This window comes from Phoxinus phoxinus, assembly GCF_949152265.1.
Source record: "Phoxinus phoxinus genome assembly, chromosome: 22".
NCBI lineage: Eukaryota > Metazoa > Chordata > Actinopteri > Cypriniformes > Leuciscidae > Phoxinus > Phoxinus phoxinus.
In genome coordinates, this window is record NC_136897.1 from 21,946,510 (window position 1) to 21,973,144 (window position 26,635).

Genomic DNA, 26,635 nt, shown 5'->3' on the forward strand with positions numbered 1-26,635 from the left:
TGGTTGACTGATATGTTGCCAAGGCCGATATTTTTTTAATTACTGACATCAGCTGATACTTTTTTCTGATAAATTATCAGAAAATAAACTGTTAAACAAAATAAATCTAATGTAAATAAGTATTATAGCATTTGCTTTTTTATTATTAGTAATAGAACTGCATAACAAAAGCGTGTACTCTGCATAACGATCAGTCTTTGTGAATTGGATACGGACAGGAAGAGAATTACGCTGTCATTGGACATTCCCGATTGACAATTAAAATTCTCTTTGATTTCAAACTATGCTACACTATATCCAGCTGCTATGCCATATGCAGGTCATATACTGTATAGCCTTGTCTTTATGTAAAAAAAATATATATATATTCCCAGCGCTGCACACAGACTTGCCAGATTGCTGAGTGCACTGTTGTTCACAGTGTTTGTGAAACATACTGTAATAGGATAACAGAATCAAGAAGTTACCATCTAAAGTATAAATCTGTTTATTTTACAGATTGATCAAGTTTAACAACAATTGTTTTCATATTTAATTATTCAAACGATTTATTAATAGTTATTTCTTATAAATAAATATATATTTCTTCAATTGTTATGTATTTGTTTTTACTATCTTTAAATTATGTAGTGTACACCCTACATATCAGCCACCCTGCTCTCTATGATATCGGTATCAGGCATAAAAAAAAAAAAAAAAACTGTTGAACAATAATTCTTTGGAGAAAATTTGTAGGGTGGCAGAATAGTGTAGGACATGTTTTCGATGAGTGAATCATGTCCTTAGATAATGGAGGGCTTTTGTGAGGGCCGATGTTTGGTCATGGTAGAAATGTGTTTTGGTGCTGAGAGGCTGAATTACCAAAGAGGGGTCTGGTGGAGTGATCAGAAGAGGAATGAAGGGGATGGAGCCATTAGTAACATCAAAGTGTATGTCGGCGTAAAAGGGAGAGAGATTGTATGAAAGTAAGCCGCAGACTCGCTCATAAACACCTAAACAGCCCTGAAAAGCACTTCATCATCTAGATCAGCTCGCGTCGGCTGAGGTATGATGCCTGTTGTTGTTATCAAGGTAGCGGCTGCACATATTTATTTATCTATTCACCGGTAACGAGTGTGGAATAGCAAAGCGCTTCTTCCCTCCGCTGGGGATGAATCTCTGTGATTAAACTGATCAGTGCCATCACTCAATGTAGCGAAGAGGCGCTTTAGGGCAGTGGCAAACAAAATTAGACAGATGATGGTGTCGTTTGGTATCAGACACCACACATTTGCTCCCTGCATCGGCTCTGTGCACTGTAGTCGCTAGCTACACTCTGATCTACTGCTTGTGTTTAATTAATTTTACATCAGTGTCATTGCTGATTATCTCAGCGTGTTCCTCTCTTTCTCGCCAAGATAATGCGCAATGGGTGGCGTTGGCAAAAAAAAAAAAAAAACTCAAAGATAACTGCTGCTAATTCACCCACCCCTTGAAAGAAAGGGGGCAAGGCCTCTGAAAATAAACCACCTACCTTTTCAGCCAACGTTGACATCTCAATCTCCCATCATCTCCCTGTTGCGCCCACAGGCCCAGGGAGAGAAAACAGCTCTCTGACAAATCTAATCCAATTAGGAAATCATTATCTGTGTGATGCGGGGGCCCACCACCTCGATATAAATCGACGGCAAGTTACACTGTCTCTGCGGACGCTCTGTTCGTTAGGCATGCTGAATGTCTATCTGACTGACTTCTAATGAACGTCTGCTTACAATAAGGAAGCTATAACTGATCATAAACAATGTTCACAGGGTTAAAGCGGGTATTTGATAAAGATCTGAAAGCTTTTGAACTTCAGTTCAGGCTCGTTTTTTTTGAGGCCATTAGTAGATATTTACAAGACACCTGTGCCTTATAGATTTGTTGCCTTGTTACAAAGATTTAACCTCTCAGTCTGTTGAATCAATTCAACACAGATTAAGCCACTCGCTTTTGTCAGTCACAATTTTAATCACATTTGAGCTTTTCTATAGTAAAAAAAATATTTTTTACTGTAGAAAATATTTACATTCACACTCCGTGTAACTCCATATAATAATATTGAAGTTATTTTACTATGACTACAGAAAGCAGCATGCATGTGAAGTCATGGTTGTCATGGCAACCAAATACATAGCACGCAAATTTCTTGTAAAGGGCAGGCAGTTTTGCCACGCTAAACTTAGCTTAATAAATGGATTGAAAAAGCACTAAAAACTATATTTTAAAGTAGGCTTTTAATAAGCAAATAAAGTACCGTAGTGAAAAAATTACCAATTTAAAAAAAAAAAAGACATCTGTAGGGCTGTATTCCGCAAAAATGCAGATTCATCACTTGACCGCTCAAGCAAATGATTGGAGGAGATATTAGAGTTTGATGGGCTTTGTGTTGCTTGGCGATATACCAGTTCATACCAAATCCAAGTGTTTATTTTTGTTACGATATGAATTTTTAGTATACCGAAATAACGGTGTATGTCGCTTAAACAACGTTCGGAACGCGGCGCGACACTGTTTGAGCGGGTCCCTTTTCACTGTTGCACAGCTGTATGGGTTACTAAGCGTGACGGAGAAGATGGATAGGTTAAACTATGATAGCTGTCAAATTATATTACAGTGTTTCCCATACATTGGTTCACAATATCAACACTGCCCGCCACAAATAGGTTTTCCAAAAGTTTTTATCTCATTCGAAATCAAGTCGAAATAATTTTGTTACATAGTTGCATAATACATATTACTACAATGATATTTAACCCGTCCGTTATTTCTGTGGAAAGACTCGCGCTTTTGGGGTTATTTGGTATGTTGAAAGTAGCCTACCTTGTTGATGCTTTTACACTTATAAATTTCCTTAATGTTCAATGGTTGAAGGGTGAGTAGATTAATGTCATCTCATTGTGACACTTTTTTTAACGTATTGCGCTCATGGAGCGAGCCTTTTCACTGATTTTCACCCATAATTCGCGCAAAGCGTCATGGGGCGTAGGAATAATGTGGATAGAAAGTTCAAAAGAACAGTATTTATTTTAACTAAAAATCGTTTGTAACATTGTGAATTACTGACCCCAATGTTGTATATTTGCACTTTCAACTAAATGGAGAAAAAAAATCAACATAATTTATTATTATATAATTTATTATTATTATTATATAGTCTCACTCATACTCGCTCAAATGTCATTTTTTTCTCTTAGTTGGACAGATTTTCCAGTATCCGGATCCCTGGCAGTAAAAAGGAACGGCCACACCTCTCCCACATGTCCAAGCATTCCTCTTCTGCTGACTGCTCCACTTCCTCGGAATTTGAGGAGCTTTCTTCAAAGATCACATCGGAGAAGGAAATCCTTGCCCTCTTTGAAAAAATGATGGTAAGATGTATTTAGATATAGACAAATGTATTCTGTAATTCTGAAATGCATAAATACATAAACAGAAACAAACATTTGACCTCATTCACTAATAATTGCGAGGATTATTGGTATCTATACGCACAGGAGAACTTCTCATCAAAATTGTTCCTCCTAATTCCCAAAACGTGCGTACGCACATTTTCTTTACCTTGTTTGCATGGTAATGAGTGTAGTATTGTAAGTGAGTGACCAAGGTTAGTAATTTGCAAAAAACACACCCATGTCCATATTGGGGCTTTCCGCACACCTTTCCTTTTTGTCGCTCTCAGCTAAAATTGTCAAGCTGAGAGATCCTCAAGTCTGCCATCCTCAAAACAAGTTCATACACAAAAATACCTAATACAGACCCAGATGATAGACCTTTGACTCTCTCTCTCTCTCTCTCTCTCTCTCTCTCTCTCTCTCTCTCTCTCTCTCTCTCTCTCTCACTCTCTCACTCTCTCACTCTCTCACTCTCTCACTCTCTCACTCTCTCACTCTCTCACTCTCTCACTCTCTCACTCTCAAATGCCATGTCGATGTCCTCACATATGTTGATGAAAGATGTAGGCGATTTCTGACAGTAAAGGATTTGTTGATATACATTCACGCTATTGTACACGTCTGCTTACTGTGGACATAAAACCAGTTAATTATCACTCCTACACAATGACCTTCATCAACCTTTCAAACACAATAATCACTAGGGGTTTATTTGCTATTATGTTTTAAGAAACGCAACCTTTTCATAATGAAATGGATTGTAATGGGTCACTGACCTCAATCAGCTTGTATTCAGAGAAGGACAAGGGCCTCATGTCTATAAATGCACATACTCACTCGCATCATACAGTCTTGGACAAATGTTTGCAAGCACCTTCGTTTATTGTTGTAAATAAACAAAAATACTCAGAAATAAAATAAAAAAGAATACACACAGAAATAAATTGTATTTATTGTACTAATATTTTTGTCAATATAAATGTAAAAGGTTTAGGCCTGTACAAGATTTATTTTTCACTTTTTGAAAATGTTGACCTTTCATCTCTAAGTTTTCTTATGTGAAGTAAAAAAATCTTCAATTTAAAAACTTTTGTTTAGACTTCTAGATATATACAATACAATATACTTTATTGTCCCCTCAGGGAAATTTGTCTTGAGCACAGTGTATATGCTGCATTTTTAAATCACACAGACCAACAATCAACAAACAGTATAAAAACAAAAACACTCATTGCTAGCTAGGGACGATCGAGTCTTTAAACCTGTCATTCAGGATTCTAATGGAGGTAGGCACGAAAGAGTATTTAAATCGGTTAAGTCTACATTTGGGCACTCTATATCTTCTGCCCGAAGGTAGAAGGGCAAACTCCGAATAAAGAATGTAGGAGGGATCCACCAGTATTCTGTGTGCCCCTCTGTACACAGACTGCTCGTACAGTGTTTGAAGCGATGGATGGTCTTTCCACTCCACAATTTTCATGGCAGTTTTGATCATGTAAGAGAGTCTGTTTTTTAACTGTACAGAGAGGTTACCGTACCAGGCTTGGATCCCGTACCTGATTAGGCTCTCCAGACCAGCCTGATAAAATACAAATATACAATATACACTTATGCAGCTGTCGAAAGCTAACTGATTGCACCTTTGTCATACAGTACATTTAACTCTCATCTTTCCATTTCCACCAATTTCTCTCAAGTATCATTTTAAAATATTGCACAGTCCCCCATTGCCTGAGCGCTATCGTACGGAGATCCCTGTCTCTGCCCTTTCTAAGAGTGGAGGTAGTGTTAGCGGTTGAGCAGCGTCTCCAAGCGCAGGATTGAGTGACAGGAGCAGCCACTGCTGGGTAGAGAAGGAAGAGTGTGGATAACGTGGGCAGAGACGCAGTCATTAGTCATGGCAAGTACGGGTTTGGATACATGAGCATGCCAGCAGAGGTGACAGGGCCAACAGTGGTAATGGATGCCTTTCCGCTCTGCACCCTATCCGCACCTATCCCAGCATCCTCCTCTCTTTCTCTCGCTCTGACACACGAGGACTGCATCATGCCTGCGAACCCATGAGTGAAATCTTAAACGGCTCTGCTGGTCTATCCTCTCCGGAAAGGGATGAAAGGGAGAGACGCTGTGGGGAAAGGGAAATAAGATTGGAGGACACTAGGAACGTTGCACTCAACATTGTATGCAGCTGTTATTGTTTTTCTCTCTCATCTACCTCGTCATCTCTTTCTTTCCTTCTCTCCCTTATCGATTTTATTGTTCTGTTTTTTTTCCCTTGAGATTTCCACGCCCTTTCTATCTTTTGATGGTAGTTGTAAACTGTCCACGGATACACGCTAGTACTTTTCTCTTTCTCCTTCTCTGTCAGAGATGGTGAGTTTGAGAAGTGCAGTGCACTAGTTTTCTTTGGCACAGGACGTGTTGCTTCAGTAATAAATCTTGCAAGTAAAATTGCCAAGTATATCTGCCAATGTCTGTCTTAGCAGTACAACAGGTTCAGATTTATGAACATGCTCATTTCTGTTTCACTGTTAATTTCTAATCTTTTCAGAAATTGGCCCATTAAATTTGTCTAATACATAATTCATGACTTCATCAATCAGGCTTGTGCTAGGTACTAATCTTTAAAAGGTCTCACAAAGTTGCACACAGAAATGTGTCCACATAGACAACAGATGTTTATAATACCAGTTTAGCAAAAATTGGCTTTTATTAATCAGTTATTAAAATTTTAAAGTGTTTAATCAAAACCACTTGATGACTTCCTTTAAAAACCAGGGCATATTTTTAGATTCAGTTTTAGCTCTCAGAGACCCAGCGTAGCAAACTTGCTTGTTCGTTTAAACCAATTAAATTATACAGAACTTTCACTAAATGTAAAAACTACACATACCTATCTGATGCTCTGAAATTATCATCACAACCGTTTTGGTTGGGGAAAAAAATGCAGCCACACAAAATAGCGATAGCCATCTGACATAGTTCTTAACACTTTTAGAACAAATTAACCTATTTAATTACAAGTAGTATGTATTTTACATCTACATATTGTCAGTACATGTATATTTATTTACACATTCATTTTTTATTTTTTTTTCATATGCGTCTAGTGATTGGAAAAGGCTTATGTGGCCCGAAAATTTTAACGGACATAAATTTGTATAGTGACAATCCAACGCTGTCCATTAGGGCTGGAAAGATGCGTTGACAACAATTGATTACATTGATTACCTAAATTAATCTATTTGCATTGAATGCGTCGATTGTTGCGCTTTTTATGAAATGGTGCTCTGCACACTCTGTAAAACTGGAATATGGTTGTCAGTCTCATATTTTGTGCTTAATATGGCTGCGTTCATACAGCATTCTGCTTTTTATGTACTGCAGTGGCTGAAACGTACTCTCTGCAACTGGTTACCAAGCTTATAACGCTGTTGTTGGTTATTTAAAATATCTAATGGATTAACTTGCGCCTCGATTGGACAAATGCTGTCGATCGTGGTAAAACTTCATGGTTTTATGGAATCTGCCATGTTTGACACGGTCGCTATGGTTACCGCTATGGTTAGTTAGAATGCGGTTGTGACTTCAGCGGTTTCATCATAAACCTGAATGAACACAAAGAGTATAGAAGAACACAGCCATAGTAAACACTAGGGGTGTAACGGTTCAAATTACTCAGGGTTTGGTTTGTATTACGGTTGTTGGGTCACGGTTTCTGTGGGATTCAGTATGTGCTATGTTCGGGGAAAAAAGGTCTACTTTCAAATAAAAATAAACAAAATGAGAACAAATAATCTAACTACAAGCAACAGCACAAATTAATACAATAGAGCAAAGATACAAATAAAATAAACAGTGCTTTTCAGGTTTTTCAGGTAGGTCTAACACTAGTTTTCAGGTGCAGAAATTGAATAAAGTAATCAAATGTAAAATAACATTGCATATTTGACTGTATGAATTAAAGATGAATCCTTATTAAAGTTACAAAACTATTCAATCAAGAGCAGTGAGTGATGTCCTTGTCTTTTGTTGTTTGATTAACATTACACATGCAGCAATATTAGGTTGCTGTCACTTTGATATAATGCACTGATCCAAATCACTCTATGCACATGCCTCGACTATTTAATTCACTTAAGACATAACCGACTAGTCTGCTAGGATACTCCCCAAGACAGCCTTGTTGATGACATTTTTGTGTGAATTTGTCCAAACAGCGCAAGTGTAAAGACAGACTTGAAAGAGAACACTATTTGTGCGCTGTCTGAAACGAACCTTCCCACAGCGTGTGCAAGTTCTCTTTCGTGTCCTTTTCTCTTGAATGTTTAAATTTGCAAAGCTTAAATTAGTTGTTTAAATACAACCTGTGCTGTTAGTGCCCGTGTGCTATCAATACCTGCTAGCAACACCCTAAAAATTAGGCTGCTATCTCAGACTGACTACAGGAGCGAAATGAAATTAGCGGAAGTAGGAAGTCTGACGTAGTCAGGCTACCTAAAAATACCCAGCATGGCAATTTTGCAACATTTATCCAAATTATATGTAGATGCAAATTTTGTCTAAATAAAATGGCTTTAATAATTCTTTTATCTAGCTTTTTCCTTTGATACATTTAAGACATTCAAGTATTATCAGTCTTTCTTTGTTTTTGTCATTTTCGTCTCCTTTTTCTTAATGTCGTATTTGCCTGATGGATTCACGAGTAAAGGGTTGACATCCTGCGGTTTCATTTATTTGCAGTTCTAAAAAGAACAGGTGTTAGGCATGGTTTGATTCATGTGAGCATTGAAAGATGTGAGAGCTCTATGCTCTTCTCTGCTAAGTTAACAATCAGCATCTCCAGTACTATTTTTCTTTTGAGCAGAAATCTGTAGATATCAGTATTTGATTCATTAGTCTCTTTTGTTTGGATCAAATGTTTTGTCGCTTGTAATGATGGAGATTCTCATAAAGCAGGTCACAATACTGAAGGACTTGATGTTTTTTCTTGTAACATGATATTTTCCTTCTCTTATATGTGGTTCGTATTTTCAGGAGGATATGAATCTTAATGAAGAGAAGAAAGCACCACTCAGAGAGAAGGACTTGGGCACAAAAAGGGAGATGGTCCTTCAGTACATCATCACAGCTGCAAAAACCGTAAGTCAAAGAATAATTGCAGCCACACAGACTAACATTTAAACCTGAAAGCATGAGCAGTAAATACATTTGATTGATTTAGTTTCATATTGCTTCATAATGAATTTCCATAATTAACCCTGATACTGAATAAGACAGACTTGTTTGACCTAAAGGCCGTAGTAGGTCACGTCACAGACTGCTCCAATCATTTACTCGATTCCATGTCAGATGTGTCAGTGTCTTTGTAAAACAACAAAATAATAAGCTAAGGTGCAGGACCACCACAGAGACACCATGTGCATGCATGTCTGTGTTAATTTGTTGTTGTGTGCCTGTGCTGACTGTGTGTGAGTTTATTGTACTGGTGGGTTTGCCCTGATGAAAATATCTGTAACTGCAGGCCTCTTATGATGACATTGACAGGCTAAAGACTGTATTTATCGGAGATGATTGCCCTCATTTTAGTTTGTCTCTTTTGTTCTCTTGTCCTGAGGTGAGAGGGAGGTGTTGTCTCCTCATGTATACTTATGAACTCATTTTTCTGTGGTAAAGGATGGCAAGATGTGATTTTACAGCATTTCCCAATGTGTAATTCTCCATTTCACTTTTCTACAAATAGTCTGGAGTTTTTATGCTAGAATACTGGAGGAAGAAGAAATGCTGTTAAGAAATAAAAACAGACATTAATATAAATCCTCCTCCTGTGTTTTAATATGAAAGTTTGGCTTCTCAGTGATGCCAAAACAATACATCTGTAATGGCTTTAAAAGGAGTGAGAAGGTTTTTTTAATAGTCCTTCTTTATAGGTGACATTATGCCCCTTTTACAAGATGTAATATAAATCTGTAGTGTCCCCAGAATGTGTCTGTGAAATTTCAGCTCAAAATACCCCCCAGATAATTTATTATAGCTTGACAAATTGCCCCCTTTTTGGACGTGTGAACAAAACGTGCCGTTTTTGTGTGTGCCTTTAAATGAGCTGCTGCTCCCCGCCCCCGTTCAGAAGGGGGCCGATTCTTTACACAAACTTTGGATACAATTACAAAACACGCAAATGTCAGAGGTTGCAACTTTTAGATGCACTTGGACGTTTCTGAATGTGGATACATTTGTGTAGTTGTTGTGGAGTTACATTGATTCATCTAATCGACTTGCATGTACCATCATGTTTAACTTTTACACAAGTTGACACAGTTTCCTGAGGTCTTTATAAGACGGCTGTGACATTTTTTTTGGTCAAATCGTGTTCTGTGCCCGTCTGTGAAGCCAACGAACTATAGAACACTTTTCATGCTATGCTTGAACTTTTGCCATTGCGTTAGACATGGTTACACTGTTGTCGCTTGCGAAACCAAATGGCGCCGCAGTGGATGGAAACGTGCAGATTAAGGGGCGGAAATATTATAAGAAGATCCCCTTCCTACGTCAGAAGGAGAGCGTAATCTGATCGGCTTATTTTTTTACATGCTTGCAGAGAAAGGCTTACCAAAACAAAGTTACTGGGTTGTCACTTTTCACATTTTCTGTGTTGGTAGATGCACCAGGGACCCGATTATAGCACTTCAGATTTTCACGATATGTCCCCTTTAACATTTATTAACATTGGATACCTAATTCGGCTTGTATGTTAATCAACTTGCTGATTGATTAATTAATTAGAGTTTGCTAGATTAGCTTTGGAAACAAAAAAGCATCAGGTGCTCATCAAAAACTACAGGTGGGGGTTATTTCCCCCAAGCATTCTTCCCTATACATGCTGATTGGAGCTCTCTGCATTAGATTAGTTTCTGAGTTTTAAGCCATGCTGCTTAGAGGATTGTTTGTCTGTTTTTAAGTCCCGATGTGTTGGTGAGACTGACTGACAAGTGTACACGTCTTAGAATTGAGCGTGTTCAACAAATCCTCCAGTTCTTCCACTGCACGATATAGCTACACACAAGTGGAAACACTATATGCAGGATTCAGGCTAGATGGATATAAAAAATGCATGTTTTTCTGCCGAAATTAATTCCCCAATCTAATCCTCCTGTCGGTTAGCTTTGTGTTCGTTTACAGGGCCTACGAACGTTGGAAGAGAGACAAGAACAAGGGAGTTTAATTATAATGCTGCTCCCCTCTTTCCACTGAGAATTTAATTATTTTGGAGTGCTTGGAGATTTCAGGATGATTCAATTTGAATTGTATTTGCTATCTGGAGTGGCTGGTCAGGACTTGTGGTTTTTCTCCAATCAGCTTTCTTTTTCTACATTTAGAGTGCTGAAACTCATTGACCTTGGACAATCATGATAAAACTCCCAATGTATTGGAATCTTTAGAATTTTCTCAGATAAAATTACCTAAATAAATGACCCAACATTTTAATTCTACCAACATGACGCTGATCCATGTTGATTTACACTACACTCGTAAAAATAAAGGTTCTTTATTGGCATTGATGGTTCCATGAAGAACCTTTAACATCTATGTAACCTTTCAATTGCAAAAAAATGATCTCTATAGTGGTAAAAAGATTCTTTAGATTGTTCTTCACTAAGAAAATAGTTATTTTAAGAACTGTTCATTGAAAGTTTCTTTAAGGAATCAAAAATGGGTCTTCTATGGCATCGCTGTGAAAACCCCGTTTGAACCTTTATTTTTAGTGTATGCTGGTGGACAAACCTTTTGAAGGCAATAAAGGTGTTTGACAGAAATCAAGGCTTTTGAAAAGTAATACTATTAAACATTTATAGGAATGTTTCTTACCCTGCATTCCCAGACTTAATATTCCCAGACTTAAAAAAAAAAAAAAATAGTAGACTTAACGATCTACAACCTTATCTACAAGGTTAAAATGAAGGTTAAAAAACCACTAGCAAATTCAAACCATTTAATCAAGTAATTTGTTTTTAGGAACACCTTGGGGTCAGGTGAACCTGAAAACCAGCCTTATTATCCTGGGCTTCAGTTTATACTGCCTGTTCGCTCAAGGAACCCACCAACTACTTGATTTTGAAAATGTATAGGGTTTTGCACATCCTTTCTTCTTAGGTTATACATAAAATGTATTGAAAATCCTTTATAAAAATTGAATCTGTTGGACAGAACAGACAGTGATGTATTGGTGTTTTCGAAATTTCCCTTTTCATACTCAAATAAGCTTCTTCTCACACTACCTTGACTAGTTTGATGGATGGACATTACTTTAAATGTGGAAAACGTCCTGGAGTTTCTTTCTCTCTCTATCATGCACCCGCATGCTCCTGCCCTCCTTCATCTCTCACTCTCTCCATCTCTTGTCTTTTGACATTCAGGCCTGGTTGTTTACCCCCTGTCCGTGTTCTTGACGAATAATTGCCTTTCAGTGAAGCCTTTCCTGTTGGCTCTGCTCCTTCGTCTCGCTTGGTAATTGAAACTATAGATTCTGGCATAGGCTCCTCTCCCTCTCTGTTAACAACATTCACCTTTTAAAACATTCACCTTGCCATTGCCAGCATAGTGTGGGTATAATTACCATTCGCTGTACCTTGAATGAATGTTCATACTCAAAGCTTTTGCTCTTTTGGAAATTGATGCATTGTCATTATGTCTTGATTAGTGCTCATTAAGTAATATTAAAAGAGCTGGAAACAACAAATCCCTGATGCTCAAATGCAAGTAGCATATCGGTGTGATGGACCATTTAAAATGCAAACAGTGATGTCATCATCCTGCTCAATTGTTTTCATACAATAGTGTCAGTGCAGTCAAATTAAACAACAGTCATTGAAAGTCAACTAAAATTAATTCATGAATTTGTTATTGGTGGATGGGTAGGTACTAAGTGTTACTCAAAAAGATACACTTCAGAATCGATCATCCGTTTTTATTCGTCCGCACCAAAACATACCATCACTTCACTCATGCGCTAACAACAACAACCGCACTTCCGGGCACTTCATAATATAAGTCCCCTTTTTCTTTCGGTAAACAGTCATGTGAAATCTTAAACAATATTTAGCACAGAGGTATAATGTGCATGAACACATTTTTAAATGTCTTAAACTTAACAAACTCCCACTCTTCAAAGAAAATAAATATTTCCTTTTTTTTTAGTTCAACAAACTAACAGGACATATTGAACAACAACATCCTTAAACAAAAATACGACCTAGTATATTTCAACAGGCTCTTGAGTACAACTCAAAGACAGACTTTGTTTTAATTCAGTTTCCAGTGTCCTTCACTCAGTGCCTTGAGTAACTGACAAGCTGATGCCCCCTTTTTGGTAAGGCAGTCCGCAAGTTGTTCTTTTGTGTTGTACCACAGTACTCGCTCAACTCTCTGTGTTTGGACAAGTTCTTTGATACTACTTATCTCCAGTCGGAGTCTTTTCTCAGAAACTGACTTTGTAGACTTAAGTGCATCAGCAAGCGAATGATTGTCTGTGACACAGATTATTGGTGGAGCATGGTCAGCGTCACCAGTAGTTAGTTCTGAGAACAGTGTGGACAGAAAAATTGAATTGTCAATTCCATCAGACATTGCCAATGTTTCACCAGCAAGTGTGCTCCGCACAATCCTCTTGACTCTCTTTGATTGCCAAGAAAGTGGTGAGAATTTTCCGTTTTCTCCCATTAGAAGAATCAGGTGCCCTCCTTGGGTGCCTCCATCTGAAAGATTTCCAAACGAAGCATCGCTGAACACAATCATCTTAAGAGCACTGTCTCTGCCCAAGTGTTGGAAGTTTAGAGTTACCTTCTTGGACTTAAGTTTGCACACTATCCGGTTTGCTTCATGGATTGTCTGCACAGTTGCATTTTTTATGTTAGATGTCAAATTGCTAGCATCAAATATAACATCTGGCCTGCTCTGCCTTGCCACCCAAAGAATTTGGCCTATTTTGGACCTGAGCTGATCCTTTTCCTCCTCGCAGAGAGATGAATCTTGTTCCACAGCTCGCGAAGGATCCATATGTATGGGCTGCATATGTTGAATGTAGTTTTCCTGGTGTATTTGTACTTTTCTGTCCACAGTCACAAAATCTATTCCCACATAACAGAAGTGATCATGTTCCTCACGTCCAACTTGGAAAACAGATCTGAGGTGTGGTATAACGGTTGTGGAGAAACTTTGCGTGCCCCCCCATATGAAATCATCCACATGACAGGCAAGCACCCCAGTTACAGTGCAGTCCTGATCTAGCCAATAAAAAACAGCTGGATCAACCTTGGACATTTTTCCTCCTGCTTTCAGAACTATGTCTTTCACTCTATTGTACCAGTATAACGAAGCATCTGCCAGACCATATACACACTTTTTGAGCTTCCATAATGTTCCCTCACAGATAGCCTCAGGGGGAGGCCTGATGTAGATGTCACGTGACAGTTCTATTCCCTGTAGAAATGCAGATTTTATATCCATGGAATGAAGTGTCCACTGTTTTTGACAAATAACTGCCACCAGCAGTCGGAGAGACTCTGAAGCACATGTGGGTGAATCCTTTTGTAGCTCTAACACATTTAACTCCTCAAAACCTCTGGCCACCAAACGTGCTTTTGGTACTATTCCAGTTAGTGTTTCCTTGAGAGTGCACACCCATCTGGTAGAGACGCACTTTTGTCCCTCATCCTGAACTTCCTCAAACACACTGTTATCTCTCCAACTCTTCATCTCTTCTTGTTTGGCTAGGTCAAAGGATAGATCTTTTGTTACCAATACATCCTCACTGACATTAGTGGCACTAACATCAGTAACGCCGGGTTCTATTTGAAGACACTCTAAACATGATATGTCAACTGAATCTTTACTGCCTGCAATATTAGTGGGTTCAATGAGCAGAAGGTTGTACCAGTTTTTGTATTTGCCAGTAGCTTTGCCTGCACGCCCTAGTACTTTTGCTGTGTGCAAAGCTCCACTCTCTCTGTCTCTGTATTTTAGAACTTGCCCTGTTTTTAGACGGACATCAGTTCCCTGCTCTGCATCACTTTGTGTCCCTATGTCGTCACTTGTGTGTTGTGCTGCTACATTCTGTCCCATAGTGGATGCCCCTGTGTGCTCAATTTGCACCGGACTCTGCTGTTTTTCGGTTACAGTTTCTGTTCCCTCCGTGTTGTTGACAGCAGCTGTCATCATCTCCTGTCTTTGCACATTGTTTGTGTCAATTTCAGCATCATCCTTATTGACATGTTGATCTCTGCTGTCTGCGTTTACTTTTCTTAGTCTGAGGTAGTGTACCCTAATACAGGTTCCTCCATGTCTGACAAACACCACTGCACCATCCTGGCCAATGACAACTCCTGGTCCTTTCCACTCTGGACAATCAACTCTCTTGTAGTACACTTTGTCACCCATTTTATATTTCTCATCTGTGTGACGCAGTTGTTTACGCAGTGCTCTCCGTATTCTTTCAGAGCATTCTGCTTCTGTGAACGCCTTTCTTGATGCATGTAAAGCAGAGATGTGTTTTGCCACCCACTCACTTTTTGTGGTGCCCTCTAAAGCGGGGGGCTTGTCGGTTAATATAGAGGGCAGGTTGGGATTCTGTCCAAATACCAACTGATGAGGACTGTAGCCATGAACGTTTTGCATGGTGTTCTTTGCCATAAGAGCCCAGTCCAATGCAGTGTCCCAGTCACAGCCGTTACTTGTCTTCACTTTCATTATGATCTCTGTAAGTGTTTGGTTGTGTCGCTCTGTAAGTCCATTGCTCCACGGGCTGTATGCTGCTGTTGTCTTTATTTCTATGTTGAAGTTTTCTGCCATGTCTCTAACCTCATCATTATTAAATTCTCCCCCATTGTCACTAAACAGTTTCTGAGGTGGACCATGTACACTTATCCAGACATGGACAAAGTGTTTTACTATTTCAGAAGACTTCTTCGTTGTCAGTATGCTGCCTGCACTAAACCTAGTGAACTGGTCAATAATGTGGAGATACCACACACCTGGTTGAAGTTCATGCAGATCTACTGCAACAGTTTCATTGTACTGAGATGCCAGCGGTAGGCCAACAACAGGCTTTGGTTTGGTCTTGCTGTATCTTTGACACGTTTCACATTCACTTACAATTTTTTCCAGAATGACACTACATTCTGCATCTTTATTGCCTGAGCTAGTAAGAAGTCTTTGCAGTCTGTCAGCAGAAGCATGACCAAATTGTCTGTGAAGCTTCATCAGGATTTTGTGTTTTTCTGCTGAGCTAATTTTTTCTGAGATTGTCAGTATTTCCTCGTCAAACTGACTTTGTACATCTTCATTCTTTTGTTTCGTTAGAGTGACATCTTCAACAGCTACCAAGACACAGTCATCACCTTGAATTTTTTTCTTGTCATTGTCCATAATGTTTACACAGTAATGACCAGAGCTTGTAAAGTCAAGTTTTACAGGTTGACTGAACATCACCGCACTGTCATTCTCCATATCCAGCACTGTCCCAGCTCTTTTCATGGATGCCTTGCTCAAGAGTAGTGGAATCTTCGCTGGCACGACTTCAGTTTCAATATGACACTTAGTTTGTCCAATCTTTGCAGGAATTTTTAACTTTCTGTTGGAATAGACCACTTTTCCATCACCAAACTTAAAGGGTCTGTGACTGTGTGTTTCTGTCTTCTTCAGGTCTTTTATCTCGTTTTGGCTTAGTTCAGCGATGTAGCTATTTATCCATTCCTGTCCACACACAGTCCGTGTGCATGCAGTGTCTATTATTGCTGAGCCGAAACACTCTGTCATAAATATTTCTGCTTCAGTGGGCGACTCTTTTGTATACAGAGTAATGTTGCACTCCTCTATATCATCTGTTTTACAATCTTCAGTCAGTTTGACTTGCTCACCTCTGTGTGGACAGTCTTTGGCCCAGTGGAACGTGCTTTGACAAACAGCACATTTTGATCTGCGTCCATACCTGTCCAGAGGGTTAGTGCCAGGCAGTGTTGTCTTTTGCTGAACATTTTGCGACCATGGCTTGCTCCTTTGTCGCCTTTGTTCTGTTACATACGCTGTTTCCTGATTAATCCCCACTGTAGAAGTAGACTTTCCTCCGAAAATCCTCTTTAGTGCTGACTTCATTGACGCAAAACTCAAATCTGTACATGCTGTCAGAGCTAACTGTCGATCTTTCACTTCTAAGCACGCAGTGTCCAGCAGTTTGAATGCTAATACTGCATCGGGAAGCTCCATCTTATATTTACGCATCCGCGAGTACCGCTGTTCAAAATCAATGATATAGTCTGTCATGGAAACACTGCTATCTTTCATAATTCGGTCAAAGCTCGAGTACGCCTCATAAACTTGGTCCTTTTCTTCTTTGAGAAACAAATCATCGAGTTTTACAAGTAATGTGTCCATGCCAGTGTCTTTATTCAAATCATCCACCGGTATTTCCATCGCCGTTTCCCTCGCTCTTCCCGAGAGCGCCAAAGCCACAGCAAGCGCCTGTTTCTTTTTTTCGAGTTCAGTAACCCTGGTCCAGATTGCGACTTCATTTTTCCAACTTTCATATGGTTTTCCTTCATCAAAGGTTGGCGGTACTCTGTAGTTGCTAACCATCCTCTGCTACCAATGTTACTCAAAAAGATACACTTCAGAATCGATCATCCGTTTTTATTCGTCCGCACCAAAACATACCATCACTTCACTCATGCGCTAACAACAACAACCGCACTTCCGGGCACTTCATAATATAAGTCCCCTTTTTCTTTCGGTAAACAGTCATGTGAAATCTTAAACAATATTTAGCACAGAGGTATAATGTGCATGAACACATTTTTAAATGTCTTAAACTTAACACTAAGTAGAAGGAATACAGTATACAGTAGATAGGAGGATACTATAGATAGGGTTGGGCATCGTTTTGATTTGAACGATTCCGATTCCGATTCTTCCTTTCGATTTCGGTTCTTTTCGATTCCGATTCTTTGAGGGGCGGAGTCATTTTATTTTGATCCGAATGTTCCAATACATATAAATAAAACATCTCCAGTTAACTAGCAGAGCATTCATGTCGTTCGTTTGATAAATAAGAGACGATCTAGCACTGAAATGTGCGATCATTGGCGCGGATACAGTGTTTTCTCTTCTGGCTTGCGCACACCGCACTGTCTTCACTCGGACGCGCGCTTCAATTCGTTGAGGAGACTCTCTATTCGTTCCGGTCAAATCACAAAATATAATGCACACAAACGTGTCCCTGCTTGATATACAACCACTGATGACGAGCATAATCGGTTTTGATGAGAAAAAAATAACTATACGAGTGCGGTTTAGAACCCAGAACATCTGAGACGCTTGACGAAAGTTCTACCACTGGACCATTAAGGTACACGTTAAATAAGTGCAGCGGATTTATGCATTTATTCATACAATAATTATTGGCACTGACAACATGTATTACATCTCATTAAACGACAACTTAAACCCCATGTACTATTTAAATCGATTGTTGGACTTAATGTTATTGTACATATATGTGATTTAGCATTGTATTACCAACCCCCACCCCACCTGTCCCACCCACTTTTTAAAACAAAGTTACGCCACTGGACACTCCTTGTTAATTTGTACACCATGCAGTTTGTCAAGTGTTGCACTGTGGAGTGCCGACTCAGGCTTTTTTTAAGTGAAATAAAGCCACACTTTTGAGCGCCGCTTACCGTGCTCCAAGGCTGCAACAGAACAAGCGGGCGCGGCAAGCACTTTCGAAAAATCCGGTGGCCACTATGGAAACCAAAACTTGCGCGGAACCGATGATCGGAATTGAATTTTTTTCATTCCAATGGCATCGTTATTTTTTAAACGGTTCCAAGTTGGAACCGGTTCTCGATGCCCAACCCTAACTATAGATAGATTGGGTGGATAGATTAGGTGGATGGATTGGATGATAGGTAGGTACAGTAGATGGATGGCTGGATGGATGAATAAAACTGGGTGTAATGGTTCGGTTTTGGTACGGTTTGATGTGCGATGTTCAGGAAAAATAAGGACTACTTTCAAATTAAAATAAAGAAAATAAGAACAAATAATCAAACTACAAGCGATGGCACAAATAAATACAATAGAGCTGCGGTCGGGAGCCTATGGCTCGCAACAAGCCACACCTGGCATATATGGCTCCAGGTCTCACACCCTTTACCAATAAATGATCGATTAAAAAAGGACACATAAATAGAGATCAGCTTTCTGTAGAAAAAGCAACCAATTACAATTAATTTGTTGTATCTACCTAAGTTAATGAAAAGAAAAGTTTAGAATAGTAATATATTTCAAGTTGTACAGGCCAAAGTGCGGTTTCACACGACAGAAATCCTTGAGCTCCTGCACTCAGATTCAAGCAGCTACGTAGCTTATTAGTGGTAATGGTGAAAACTATTTTTTAGAACAGCAGTGAAAATATAAAAGTAAGGCTATATAAAAAAAGTGATTATCATTTTATTGAATCTGGTGCTTTGCTTTGCCAAGAGACGCATCAAAACATTTCACCGGGTTCTTTTGCTTTTGCTGCAGAGACCTTTATCCCCTATACATGTGTAGTATTTATGATAATCCATGCAGTTTTCAGTGGATGATGCTGTTTGAAATTATTAATAATGAAACATTGGATAAATGAGATAAAGAGTGGAATGTGGTTGATATTAAAAAGAAATATTAAAAGCACAATAAGCCATGAAAACGGGACTGAATCTGCTACTGACAGGATGCTTTGTGTGCACGGAACACGGATAGGTATAGACCGTATAGTGAGTAGCCTATTCATGTCAATTGTCAACACATTCGACGTATGACGTAAAACAGTGGCTCTTTTAAAAAAATGCATTAACCTAATTTGAAAAATGGGCTCTTTGGTAAAACAATGGAGCAAAGATACAAATTAAATAAACGGTGCTTTTCAGGTTTTTCAGGTAGGTTAACAGAAGTTTTGAGGTACAGAAATTGATTAAAGTAATCAAATGTAAAAATAATACTGCATATGAGATTCACTGAATAAATTAAATAAAGGTGGGTGGATCGGCCCCATAGTCGAAAATCTCAAATTAATGTAAACAGTTGAGAACAACGCATGTGTACAGTAGCCTACATTTTACAATGAAACGATCCAAGATTATTTTCCATTTAATTACTTTATTCAGTGTCTGTTGTATTTCTTACATGAATAGCCGTACTACTGTTAGACCTACATAAAAAAACTTGGTCCCACTTTATATTAAGTGGCTTTAAGTACTATGTACTTACATCGAAAAATAAGTACAATGTACTTATTGTGTTCATGTTTTATTGTCAAACACTTTTGCTGCTATTGCGGTGTGATACGGGTAAGGTTAGGGACAGGTGTGGTGGTATGGGTAGGTATAAGGGAAGGGTCAACAGTGTAATTACAAATGTAATTACATACATTAATTACAGCTGTAATTACATGCAGGTATTTTTAAAATATAAGTACAATGTAAAAACATGTATGTACACTAAGTCCATTGTATCAAATTATTAATTTCAATGTAAGTACATAGTACTTAAAGCCACTTAATATAAAGTGGGACCAAAAACTTAAAGCAATTTATTTCAGTTGTATCCTTATTCCATTTTATTAAATTTTTTCTACCATTAATAATTTATTTGTTCTTATTTTATAGTTGTCTGTTTACTTGTCTTTTTAAAAATTCAATTCAAAGTTTGAAATCAAGCTATCTTGTTCTTCTGCAACAAAATGACCCCATTGTAAAAACACTATACATTGAGTTAGCAAACATTTAGGTGAGAGAGTTATAATGATAATTGAGCAATGTCTGTATATGAATAAAATGCTAAATTAAAATCTGTCATCATATAAATTGATCTCTTCAGAAGAAATGATTGATTGCCTAGACTTTCAATGGATGGACAAAATTATTGATGATAATAAAATATATGACAGTAGCCTATTTATGGCGGTTCTTCCCTGTATCGAATATTGATACTTTTCAAGTTATCTTATCGAAGTTAAATACCATTATCGTGACAACACTAATGTACCTCTAAACATGTTTGAATCACCACCGCCATCATAATCCCTTCCTCCATTATTTATGATCTGTTGTTCATGTGAGTGTCACATATTTAGAGAAATGCTAGTGAAAGTAACGAATCAACAGAATCAAAGCTATTCTTACGTCCCCGTCTTCCTCGTGGGATAATACCTTGGTTGGTAATTACAAAGATTAACCTCTCCATTCCGCTTTTGTGTCCTCCTCAAAATATCGCAAAATTGTTGGTCATGAAATAATTATTGGGTTTTAATATATGGGATGATGATGGGACTAATAAATATATCCCACATTCGCAGGGTTGGCCTTTTGTTCTGCTCCAGATATGTGCTCTGGAATTCAACCGTTTCATTGTAGCAAGGAACAAAAGAGTTGGCAAATGTTACATGCAGGAAACAATCCACCATCCAAAATCTAGCTCTGGGTGAGTCTGATATTTAGGCATGGAATCAGGGAACAAACTTTCCATCAGTCTTGTCCGATGAATTAAAGTACTTGGTTTGTCACGCATGTTGGATCTTCGTTGTATGATACCAATTGTTGAACATTGAGCACAAAGCATGATGGTCTGGGGCTCTTTTGCTGAACTTGGAAAGACTTTTAACAGTCAGACTACATTTCATTTGTCAAAGATATATTATGGTCTATACAGGGCTCTATGCTTACATTTTATTTTTAGGAGCCCCTTCTGATCAATGACAGAAAGTAACCTTCCCATTATGAGGCGATATTTGACTTTTTTCCCTTTTTTTTCTTTTTCTAATTTTATTAAATGTCCTCTTATGTCAAATTCTTAAATTTATTTTTATAAATTGAGTTAGAATAACAAGTCACAATCTGGAAGAATACGTTACCAATCAAATTAAATCAACAAAATTCATCTTCATGCAGAGGTGGCATAGAAGAACATTTAGGTATATTTACCGACTGTTTAATGAGGCTCAGAAGTGGCATGAATGCATTTAAATTCATGATAACAATGTTATGAGATTGTTTTAAATCTGTTTTGAATATAGAAATACTAAATGATTGAAATAATTAAAAAATGTAACTAAAACAACCAGTAGGGGGTGCCATGTCACTGTCTATGTTCCTGAATGAATCGGCTGTTTGGACGAATCAATTGAATGAATGATTCAGTGACCAAGCAAGCGACTGCCTTTATGAATGGGTCATTGAATCATTGACTCACTAGATTTGTTTGAAAACCCAGATTAATTGATTAACGAAACACCCATGTTTGCTAGGAGATGCGCAGTGGTTCAGCTGTGATTTTGTTTTGATCTATTTTCGTTGACGAAATAGAGCAAAAACCACAGTGTTCCTAAATTGTAAGTCACTTAATATTAACTTGTTGTTCACGTTATTCATGTTATAATCATTATAGATATCACTCGTCTCAGTTCATTGTGTTTCATCTCAGTTGGTCGCACTGTCGAGCCCTACATAGATATTGTGTGTATCTTTTATTATATGTTTGCCATAAAAATAGCCATGGAAAATGGCATGGCATTAAAACACAGATCAGTGTAAACAGTCTCCTGGCTCCAAAAAGCTTTTGTGTCTGTGTATGTGTGCGCTTGCAAATAAGGCTGCAATGATTGACAACGCTAATAAACCACACAGAGCGTTTGTATCTGTACCATTGTTGATGTTTTGTGTAAGTCAAAGTAATTGGGAGACATAGTTACTGAATAATAAGGGTTTAAGCAGCATCTAGTGTCTTGTGTTGTGTTTCTCTCCTTGTTAGCATGTCTAATACTGTTGCATCAAGCTACGCATCCTTACCTGCACTCTACCAACGTCTGACCCGGTGCACACCAAATAAACTCTCAGAATGAGCTCCTGCCAAGCTGTCAGTGGTGGCTGCATACAAACCATGTATCAAAACCATGTAACAAAGACATAGCTGTTGAGTTCACTAAAAGTGTTCTTAAAGTACATTGTTTTCTTTCAGCTAAACATACCAAGAATTAGAGGCTTAAAACAGACCTTAGAGTTAACATTGTTGGGGATGTTGTCGCAGTACTACTGAAAGACTTTGTGCGGTTGTTCCAGGTTTGGAAACAGAGTATTTCAAAGACATCCATGGCTGAAGGTCAGATTTTCAATGTTTATTTTCCATTTATTTGAAGATCTGAAGGTGAATGTGTGACATTGGTCATAATTCGATTTGGAATAAAATGTGTGCCTCTAAAAAGATCGTGGCTATTGAAAAAAAAAAAACATTGTGCTTTGACCTTATCACACCATCCAGTGCATAACTGTGGGCAGCCTTTTACTGAGAACTTTGCAAAATAATACTGCAATGTTTTGTCAAACACAGGTTGTTAGTTGAATGTTCCCAAAAAGAATGCAGTTTTTCACCCTGTTGCTTTTGTATAAGTTGTACAATGTTGCTTTCTGTATACTGTGAGGAGAGTAAGGCAGACAGTCAATTAAAAGCTTTGTTCATTTATAGGGACGACTCATCGACACTAGAGTGCGGATCGGGCCGACTTTTTCAGTCCGAGCCCGGCCCGCGTCCGACAGAGCAGTACCGAACCCGACCCGAGCCCGACAGGCACAAAGATATTTATGTTCGAGCCCGACCCGAGCCCGACAGTTAAAATCCCATTTTTTTCTCATACTAATGACAATTGTACGTTTGTTTGTGTGGAAAGCCCGCTTTTATTAAGCAACTGTAGGAAGGCAATCGGAAATGTCAACAGGACAAGCGCATCAGCGCGCGGAGCAACAAGCGCTCTTAACACCTGGCGCGCGCACATTATGCACGCGTTTCGTTGTCACGGCTACATAAACAAATGTCCGCACACAGGAAGACGGATGGTAATATTTTACATGTATTTTAATCACAAAAACGAACGTTTGCATCAAGTGAAAGCATCAGGCACATCGGCTACCTACATAAGCTGTTTTAAATTTAAAATGTTCAATGCCTTATCGCGCTGATGTGACCGAGCCCGACCCGAACCCGAACATCATTTCTAAATATCTGTCCGAACCCGGCCCGGCCCGTCGGGTACCGGCGGGTCCCGTCGGGCTCGGGTCGGGTATCCATCCTCTAATCGACACCTCGACAGTGCCATTAAATGTGTACCGAAACAGTCAGTGCTCTTTGATGAAAAATACAAAAAGGAACTGTGAACAACTAAATCATGCAGTCTTTGTTACTGGGTTGACTAGCCTTTCTAGGTGTTAATGTGATGCTTTAGGTGATGTTCAGCTAGGGGTGTACGATATGATGATTTTTGATCGTGGACGATTAAAATGTCTCTCTCCACGATCTGCTTTTGAAGAAATATTGTAGTATTATTGTGCTACAGTGTATTCTAGCAGTTGCAGTTCTGGCGTCTCCATCTGAACATACTGTACAACGCGACATACATTCACATCACGTTAACGCAGAGGTAGAGTTACACTCAATGGACACTGCAATTCACGAAAGCATGTGCATGTGCTTTAAAGCCTTGCCAGTTAAACATTTCATTAGCGTGCTGATGCGCTGTTCTAACATTCGCTTTTCTGAGCGCATACACCTGAAGCACACTCGCACTAAAAGCCTGTCAAACAGCGCCTGATTACCGGACTAAATTATCTTTCGAATCGTATTGCGCTAATACTGTCAAATTACACAATGTTTATATAAACACAGTTGGTTATGTCTAAAGTGAAGGTAATCAGTTAAGAGAAGATCTGATGTATTTTAGATGCATGTAGGTCTTAAAGTGACAGCTGCCTAACAGTAAACATGCTGCCGCTTGTCCTTAAAGGGATAGTTCACCCACAAATGAAAATTGCCATTTACTCACTCAGTTGTTACAAATCTTTCTTTCTTTCTTTCTTTCTTTCTTTCTTTCTTTCTTTCTTTCTTTCTTTCTTTCTTTCTTTCTTTCTTTCTTTCTTTCTTTCTTTCTTTCTTTCTTTCTTTCTTTCTTTCTTTCTTTCTTTCTTTCTTTCTTTCTTTCTTTCTTTCTTGCTTTCTCGCTTTCTTTCTTGCTTTCTTGCTTTCTTGCTTTCTTTCTTGCTTTCTTGCTTTCTTTCTTTCTTTCTTTCTTTCTTTCTTTCTTTCTTTCTTTCTTGCTTTCTTGCTTTCTTTCTTTCTTTCTTGCTTTCTTGCTTTCTTGCTTTCTTTCTTGCTTTCTTGCTTTCTTTCTTTCTTTCTTTCTTTCTTTCTTTCTTGCTTTCTTTCTTTCTTTCTTGCTTTCTTTCTTTCTTTCTTGCTTTCTTTCTTGCTTGCTTGCTTTGTTTGTTTGTGCTGGACACAAAATGTGGGTAACCAAAGTCCCCATTGGCTACCATAATAGGAAAAACACACCACGTTTTTGCTGCATAAAGAATTACGAGGCGGCTGACTCCTCTGGGTGTCGACAAAAATTTCAACTACAAATTACACATTAAATTGACTGGGTGGGTCGTGGCCCGGGTCGATGAGATGTATATAAATCATTAATGTAAGACGCGTAACTCATTTCGCGTTAAAACGCAACAAATCTGCGTCACTTTTACTTAACTTTTTCAACAATGTATTTCTCTTCAGGGAAAAGCAATCAAGGAAACCATGACTAGACCTTCTAGTGGTCATTATATAAAACACAAAGGAACAACCCTACATAAGATTGCTTTATAACTTAACAGCTTTAACTAAAAATATACACAAGTTTAACAGATTTATTCTGTTAATAATTCTGTTAATAGTGTTTTCCAACAACGATGTAATGAAACTGTGATAATTTAAGTTTGAAGGGAGTAAAGCCTGTTTAGGCTACCAAAGAAATGTCCTTTTACCAAAGAACTTTAATTTTAAACAAATGTTCATTTAAAAGCAGCCTACTTCCGTATGTTGCCATATCAACCTGCTTAACACTGATCGTTTGAATAATTGTAATGTGATGATCAGATGCAGATATCTAAATCAGAGAATATCAGATTTGAGCAGTTGGCGGGTGGATGTCTTTTTAACAGCGGATTCAGGTGACGTTAGGGCTGATCCGCACATCTCTAGCACACGAGCCCTAGAGTCCCCTTTAAAGTTCAGGTACAAGTCAATGCACAGACTTTTTCTTTGTTCAATTTGCACAATGACCATGGGTTGGGGCTCTTAATTTTGAACTCTCAAAGTTCACCAGATTAATGAATTTATCTATACAGAATTCTCTTATGGAGAAGCATGTCCTCGGACCCCCCTAACAGGACCAAGGTCCAGCCACCACAGTTTCACAAAATCCTGTGGGAAAGAAACAGAATATGACAGATATGTCCTCAAAATAACAATCTATTTATCTTATTATTAAAATACCTAGAATATGTGCTTGTAAAAAGTGTTTTCTTCAGCCATGATCATGATTTTACCACCTCCGCCTTGTTTGGAGCCAGGAAAAACCCTGATATATAGTCACTTGAGAAAGAAACAACTAACTTGTTTAAAACAACTTGAGAGCGTAAATTAAGACATGATTTTCATTTTTGGGGGAATTATCGCTTTAATGTTATAAAACAACAAAAGAGAAAATCACTCACTGCTTGACTAAAGAACTTTATACAGTAGCATTAATAAGAATCAATGTATAATTTATATAGTAAAGTCTATGTAGTGTTTTTTAATTTTTTTATTGAAATTGTATACATTCAATTTCTTATTTGAATGCTATACACCGACTGTAGCTGAAGAAATAAGTCACTGTATATTTAATTTGTATATTGTTGTGTATATGTAATGTGTATATTTTGTTCTTATTTGTTAATAACAAAGATACAATGACAAATATTTTTATCTTCGCCACTTGGGCCCAAATGTCTGCCATTCTTTTTATTTTATTTTGAATTTAGTTACCTTGTAAGGCTTTTTAAAATTAGGAAATTAGTTTGGCTTTAATGCTCAGTCACTTGCAAAATAGTAAAACATAAAAAAATATATTTTCAACCCTTCCTTTCAACCCTTATGTTCAGCATTGATAAAAGAGAAAATTAAAACAGAAAAACAATTAAGGCTTGAGGAGGTAATGAATAGGGTTAGTTTTAAGATGCACACAGGTTGTGTTTGTGTGTTATAGTCTGGACGTTTCCCCAGATTCATTAAAATACAGGGACAGGCTTTCTGAGCTGATCTCGGTTCCAAGGACAGTGCTA

General features: G+C 38.2%; 1 protein-coding gene across 3 annotated transcripts in view; it reads left to right on the forward strand.

Annotated features, from left to right (window-relative positions):
- diaph3 (diaphanous-related formin 3) overlaps positions 1 to 26,635 on the forward strand; it is a 284,319-nt gene that overhangs the window by 23,961 nt on the left and 233,723 nt on the right. For all 3 annotated transcript variants that reach the window (XM_079598020.1, XM_079598019.1, XM_079598018.1), the window contains exons 2-3: positions 3,216 to 3,389; positions 8,451 to 8,555. In XM_079598020.1, coding sequence (XP_079454146.1) covers positions 3,216 to 3,389; positions 8,451 to 8,555 — 279 coding nt within the window. The remainder of the gene's footprint in view (positions 1 to 3,215; positions 3,390 to 8,450; positions 8,556 to 26,635) is intronic.